Below are 7,632 nucleotides of genomic sequence, written 5' to 3' on the forward strand. Positions count from 1 at the left end.
TGCGGTGACACGACCCGAGGACCATTATTTTTCAGCATATCAATTCATGTTTTTTTTAGAGGGGTTACACATTTTATTATGTTGATGATATTACAATTTTTATACGTTTACGTTAACGTTTATTTTGGATGATATTAGTTATTTTTAAACTGCGTCATTATTATTGGAAAATAAATACGATTATTTTAAATGTTATTTTGTAATTGCGAGTTTAAAAAAAATAAAAAAATATTTCTGCATTTTTAAAACGGTAGACGTTTGAAAAGGTCCTGTAAAGGGTTGTGCCACCATAAGTGCCGGAAAGATCAGTCGACAGGTCTCAAATGATTAAGCAGACGTTTCACTAGTGGTTCTACTTCTCGCGCGGCTTGGGTACTTCGCACCAGGGGCTGTAGCGAGCTAGGTTTGGTCCGATGGGTCCTGGAGGATTCCTAGAGGGTCTGGTCAGGAGTTGGCTCAAGGTGGCTCGGGCTTGGCTCATGGAAAACGTAAGATGGCTCGTGGGTTTTAGCTTAGGGTTCGAGAATTAGGTTTAAATTGGTTAAGGTTTGGATCGTTGTTCAACATGGGACGAATCATGGTTCACGAGGGTAAATTAAATATAAAAAGTCTATGTATTAAATTTGAGAATTTAATTCGGGATTAAAACATATTACGAATTTATATTAAATAATAAATAAAAAGCCATGAATTTAAGATAAATAAAAATATCAAAAATGTATCTAAGTTTAAATAATTATTTGGGATGGTCTAGAGTCAACGAAAATAAGAAAAAGTCAAAATCGTGATTTACATCTAGGGGTAAAACGACCATTTCAATGAAGTAATTAAATATCTTTAATTAATTATCAAGCATGAATTGCATGTCGATTTATGAAATCCCCTAGTTTTCGACCCTCGGTACTATGACTACCGGCGCATATGCAATTTCATATATCTATGTAAATTTTAGATCCACGGATTATACTACTCGTTCCTATCAAAAGTTATTCTCTCGAACTCACTCGCAATATAAAATCGTTATTAAGTTAGCTATGCTTTAATAACACGATAAAACAATAGTATAATCAAGAACAAATCAGAAATTGAGGTGTAAATTAATTATATCAAAGTTTGGGGTAGGTTCCCCTTAAATCCCAACAAATTATAAAGGTTTAGCTACTCGAATTCATAGCGAAAATAAACAAAACTAAGTTCAAATGATAAAAACTAAATAAGAAATACTAGAGTTGACGAAAAACACGAAGAGCGATGCCCGGAAATCTTCAAATATTCAATCCAAGCGCAGAAGTCTCTCCAAAGCTTGTGGCGGCTCTGAATAGTCTCGTCTGAATGTTCCCCTATTTGGTGCAATGATCCCTTTCATCTCATTCCCATCCAGAATTAAGGGAAGAAATCGTCCAAAATCTTTCCAAAAATAACGAGCGCGCCCGGGCGGATGGTCTTCGCATATCTTGTATCTTTCTTCTTCTTATTTTACCCCAGCTCTCAGGCGCCCGGGCGGATGTGAATTTGCGCCCGGGCGGAAGTCCTTCGAAAATAATTCTTTTTTTTCTTCATTTTTTGCATGAATCCCCTGCATTTCACACCGAGACACATGATTAATAATAAAACATAATTTATTCTGAAATATGACAAAATTAATGCAATCTAAACGATAAATGCAACACAATGCGATAAAACATGACATGAAAACAAGTAAAATCCACCTATATCAAACGTCGTGGCAATGTCCTGAATGTTGTAAAATATGTTAATATGATTATTTTAAATGTTCATGGAATTTTATGATGAAACGTTAAAAGATATGTTGCATGCTTGGTTTAAAAGAAAAAAGATTTATGCATGGTTAATTTTTATAAAGTGATGAGAATATGAAATATTGAAGGAAGTGAAGTAATTGTGACTAATGCGATGATAAAATGATATGATAATAAGTAAGGCCAATGCTTAGTTGACGGGTGAGAGTTTCGCTGATGTCCCCACCGCCCAGTAATGTTGTTACATGTTGATAGATCCATCGACCCCTAATACAAAAGTTACAATTAATAATATGAATTCAACGAAAGAAAAACGTATACGTATATGATGAATATGAATATGTTTATGATGATATGAAAATATTTTATGTTTATGCATGATTATGAAATTTTATTTTAAGTATAAGTATTTTCACCGTTGCATGTGATTGTATACGTATTATTTGTTATCAAGATTATGGTTTGCTGAGTCTTTAGACTCACTAGGTGTGATCGATGCAGGTGAGTATTATGTTGATGGTAGTGGAGATCTTGATGGTTGATCTTGCTGAACTGAAGGTGCACATAACCCGATGACCAGCGCTAGATTTTCCGCATTATGATTATGACTTATGAATTTAAGTTTTGTTAAAGATATTTTTACGATTTTTATTATGTTGTTGAGTGGTTTTTGAGAGGTTGTTAGTTTTAGCTTTGTTGCTAAGTTAGGATTTGCAAACGTTTGACGATTTTATGCTTTGAACTATTTTTTTTAATTTTCAAATATAGTTGGTTGTTTATTTTTAAAATGGTATCAAAAATATTTTTAGTGTATGTAATTATGCATTTTAAAATTCAGCCGAGACTAGGAAATTAATAGAATATATAAAAAAAATTAGTAACTTTTTTCTAGTGTATTTTAAAGAAAACGAGTAGTGGACATTTCAGTTGGTATCAGAACAATGTTCCTGTAAAGGGTTGTGCAACTGTCAGTGCCAGGAAGCTCAGTCGTCAAGCCTCAAAATTGTATGTTTAAATGCTTTATACGATCTTTATGATGATACCTGCATGATTACATGAATTATATGTTTATGTCATATTTTTAAAAGCTTTATGAGAATATATGTTTTATATGCTTAAAATTACTAAAATGGATTAGTATATGTTGCATGATTATAAAACTTAGATTTAAATTCATGTTGGTTACGTTTAAAATTAGAAAAATGTTCAGATATAATGCCTCCTAGACGCGCACCTAGTACTGATAGGCAGACAGAGAATGTTGAGGATCGTCATGTTAATGCACCCCCACCTCCTAATGGGGATGTTGTTACGCGTGCACTGGAGGGCATGGCTCGTTTCTTTGAGCCGCAGTTTCAGCTGGCTCCTAGGCCACAACACGATATCTATGATCAATTCCAGAGGCTAGGGCCAAAGGAATTTTCTGGCACCACTGTCTCATTTGCTACTATGGCTTGGATTCGAGCACTTGAGGTGCACTTTTGCTATTTGAATATGGGAGATGCTGATCATGTGAGGTGTGCTACATATATGTTTAGGGATGATGCTTTTTTATGGTGGGAAGGAGCTAAGCATAATATTAATCTCGCTACTTTTACTTGGGCTCGATTCAAGGAAATATTTTATGAGAAGTACTTTACTTCTGACGTCCGAGGACAATTGAATAAAGAATTTATGACCCTCTGTCAGGGAGACACTTCTGTGGCTGAGTTTGTGAAGAAGTTTGATAAGTGTTGTCAATTTGTACCCCTTATTGCTAGGGATGTGGCGGAGAAGCTTAGACACTTTCTGGATGGTATATGACCTACCATATGTCATGACGTGATGATGATGCGACCCTTGGATCATGCTGCTGCTACTATTATCTATGCATTTCAAGCCAAGCAATATTTGAAAGACATTGAATTTGAGATGCAATGCAAAAGATAGCAACACCAGTAGAATTCTCAGCCAAGTAAAAAGCCATACATGGGACCTCTGAGACCTCAAAGGCCACAAAAGCCCCAAGGTGAAGCAAAGAAGCCAGGACCACCAAAACCACCACAACCTGGAGCACCAAAACTTGCAGAGAAGCTACCATGCAAGGAGTGCAATCTCTTACATTACGGCAAGTGCATGTGGGGATCTTTCAGATGCTTCCTATGAAAAGAAGGAGGACATAAGACTGCGGATGGCCCAAAGAAAAAACACCTACAGCGGGACGAACTTATGTTTTGCATGCCGAGGAGGCAGAAGAGGAGGCAGACATGACCCTTATCACCGGTAACCTAGTTATTTAACATTTTTATATTGCCTTTATTTCATAAAATGTTAAATTAGTTATTAGAATTGATTTGGGATTAATGATAACCTAGAGGAAATTAGGTTGTATGCTCTATCTTAGTTGTAATTAAGGGATGACATTGGAAACTATAGAATTGAACTTGAATTTTGAGCTTTAAGTATGCCAAGTAGGTAATCATTTTGAAATGAAAGTTTTGGCTTAAATTGAGGAAGATTAGAAACCCAGGGCATGACTAGGAATTTTCAAAATTTTGGAGGGACTATGTTGGATCGTTTGCAGATCATCCTCAGGTTATTCAAACAAAATATTCTCCAAGAGCTGCAATAGCCTGTGTTCTAAGAATGTATACACCGATGAATTAGATCGAGTTTGGAATAGAATCAAGCGGAAAACACTCGAAATAATCCTTCGTTAAGAAGCACTGATATGTTTTGTATATCTTGTGTAACTGAATAATTGAAAAATAAATATATTAGTTTTTGCATTCATCAGTTCAATTATGGCTCTTATTGGTTAAATCAGTTTGAAAACAATAGTTAAATAATTAAATACACAAGATATGTTTATGGATGTTCGGAGATTTCAACTGCTCCTACGTCACCCCTTCTAGCACCTCGGGTAGGATCCACTAGAATACTTTGATTAATTACAACAAGTGTAATAACCCACCCAGCTTAGGACTTACTTAATGCCTAATTGAACTCTTAGACTAGACTGAAGGCAGCACCTTCCAGTCAACACTTGTTTAAAGTCTATATGAGAAAGTCTACATACACAAGTTTATTGTCTTTGTGCAAGACTGTATTTGAGTGGTGGTGTGTGTGTGAGAACTGATCTCTGCAATTATCCGAAAGTGTTCTCACACACTGAGAGAAATATGCTTCTAAACTAAGCTGATATGACTGAGTGTTCCCTCTAGGCAAAATGCTTCTTGTAAGCTGATAAGTAAATAAGCGTGCCCTTTCTTTTTATCTTCACACACTCTAGTATGTGTTCTCTCTTGTTGTCTTTGCTGATGGTCTGGAGCTTGTATATATAGAGGCATTGAGACCGTACTTCAAGACTCATCACATGAGAACGTTGCAGCTTTGAATGCATTCCTTGGTATATGTGTCTTGACTTTTCTGACATGCCTTCAGGAATCTCTTGGCTTTAATCTTTACTACAACATCCATTATTGTACCTTTGATTGTACAGAAGTTTGTATCTTTGTGTGTAGCTGGAATCCACTAAGATAAGTTTGTCTTGATCTCCAACTGAATGATTCCTAACTGATGTTCCTAACTGGTCATCTGAACTGATCCTCAGTTGGGCTAGTGAAATCAGTTGACTTGTCAGTTGAACTGATTTCACTCTTTCAGTTGAACTGATCAGCTGGGCTCTGCATCAGTTGAACTCTTCATCAGCTGGCCGGGCTTTTGAAGATCTTCTATTGAATCATCCATCAGCTAGAAATTAAGTTAAACTTTTATTTGATATGTCAGTTTGGTCAATATGTTGGTCTCTTCAGTTAACGTCTCGATAGCTTCAGTTTTACCTCGATTAACTGATCAGTTAGAAGCCTGATCAGTTCCAGCTACCTTCGCACTAAGATAAATCATTAGAAACAAAATAGCAAGTTTGTTAACATCAAAGTCAAGATTGTGAACATGAAATGTTCCAACAGACTAATATGCAAATTCTCAAAAATGTAAGGACCAAAATGCAAATTTTTGACAATATAAGGAAAGAAATGCAATTAACCGAAATTTAGGGGCTAAATTGTGATTTTCGAAAGTTTGAGGATCAAATTGGAAATTTCGAAAACTTAAAGGGCTAAATTGTAATTTTCAAAAATGTATGGACCAAAAGTGCAATTTCTGAAATTTAAGGGACCAAAATCTACATTTCCGAAATTTTAAGGGTCAATTTGCAATTTTCGAAAAATTTCTGGGTACTAAAATGCAAATTTCGAAGAATTGAAGGGTCAAAATGTAATAAATCAGAAATTATAAGAGGGAAATTTTGAATTTTCTTAGGAACAGTAGGATCCAATCACTCATCTTCACAAATTTTGGGGAAATTACTGATACGAATTCTTTAAGCTTCAACACAAATAAATCTAAAAGTGTTTTCGCCACATGGAGGATATTCATTCTAGGTGTAGCCACCTATACTTGTTAGATTCGGGAGCTACACACTCTTTCATATCCGAGACTTTCGTTAAGCGACTGAATATTAAACCTGAGGATATGAGATTGGGTTTCAAAGTTATATTCCTTCCGGTGACAAAATGATAACGTCTAGTATTGTGAAGAATCTGGAGATTAGTTTACTTAAAGATGTGGTTCGGACAGATCTTATCGTACTCCCTATGCCTGAATTTGATATCAAACTTGTTATGGATTGGTTATCAGCGAATGGAGCTTCGATATATTTTCGTCAGAGATCAGTTTCTATTCGACCGCCTAGTGGGAAATCGTTTTTTTTTAGGCGGCGAGGAACAAGCAAATGCCTGCACATTATCTCTTGTCTATGTGCGAGAAAACTTATGAGACGAGGATGCCAAGCTTTTCTTGCATGTGTCACTACAGAACATGCTCCTATCAGTCAGAAGTTAGAGGATGTTGATATTGTCAGAGACTTTCCTATTGTCTTTCCTGAGGACGCTTCTGGCATTCCACCTGACCGTGAGGTGGAATATTTTATTGAGTTGATGTCGGGCACTGCACCTATTTCTAAAGCACCTTATCATCTAGCACCCGCTGAAATGAAAGAATTAAAAGATCGAATCCAAGAATTGCTAGACAAGGGTTTTATTCGCCCTAATTATTCTCCGGGGGGGGGGGGGTGCACCGGTGTTGTTTGAAGAAGAAGGATGGTAGTATGCGAATTTGTATCGATTATCGAGAGCTGAATAGAGTCACTATCAAGAATAAATATCCTCTGCCAAGAATTGAAGACTTATTTGATCAGTTACAAGGAGCATCAATATTCTCGAAGATTGATCTTCGTTTTGAATACCATCAATTGAAGGTGAAAGAGTCCGATGTTCATAAGCCAACGTTTAAGACTCGATATGGGCACTATGAGTTATGGTCATGCCATTCGGGTTGACCAATGAGCCAGCAATCTTCATGGATCTCATGAATCACGTATTTCAGCCGTATCTGGATCAGTTTGTTATAGTCTTCATTGATGCTATTTTTATCTATTCGAAGAATCAGGAAGAGCATAGTCGATATTTGAGGACAGCACTGCAAGTACTACAAGATAGGAAATTATATGAAAAGTTCAACAATTATGAGTTTTGGCTTGATAGAGTGGCGTTCTTAGGCCACATCATTTCTAGAGATGGAGTCGAGTTTGATCCGAGTGAAGTGGAGGTACTGAAAGAATGGCCAGTACCGAAGAGTGTAATCGAGATCCGAAGTTTCTTGGGACTAGCTGGCTATTATCGAAAGTTTATTCAGGGATTCTCATCTATTGCGGTACCCATGACCGCCTTGACAAAGAATAATGCAAAGTTTGTATGGGGATCCGAGTGTCAAGACAATTTTGACAAGTTAAAGCAAGCTTTGATTTCAGAATCAATGTTATCTATACCAT

The 7,632-nt window shown here is 36.3% G+C and overlaps 1 protein-coding gene across 1 annotated transcript; it reads left to right on the plus strand.

Annotated features, from left to right (window-relative positions):
• The first annotated feature begins 2,975 nt into the window (after window positions 1-2,975).
• On the plus strand, window positions 2,976-3,563 carry LOC140835761 (uncharacterized). Its single transcript, XM_073201170.1, has one exon. It carries the CDS (start codon window positions 2,976-2,978, stop codon window positions 3,561-3,563), a length of 588 nt encoding a protein of 195 aa, XP_073057271.1.
• Window positions 3,564-7,632: the final 4,069 nt, after the last annotated feature.

The sequence above is a fragment of the Primulina eburnea genome, chromosome 7 (genome assembly GCF_022965805.1).
Source record: "Primulina eburnea isolate SZY01 chromosome 7, ASM2296580v1, whole genome shotgun sequence".
NCBI lineage: Eukaryota > Viridiplantae > Streptophyta > Magnoliopsida > Lamiales > Gesneriaceae > Primulina > Primulina eburnea.

Excerpts from the sequence above, each read along its gene's own strand:
- LOC140835761 (XM_073201170.1), top strand. The coding sequence starts at position 2,976 with ATGCCTCCTAGACGCGCACCTAGTACTGATAGGCAGACAGAGAATGTT.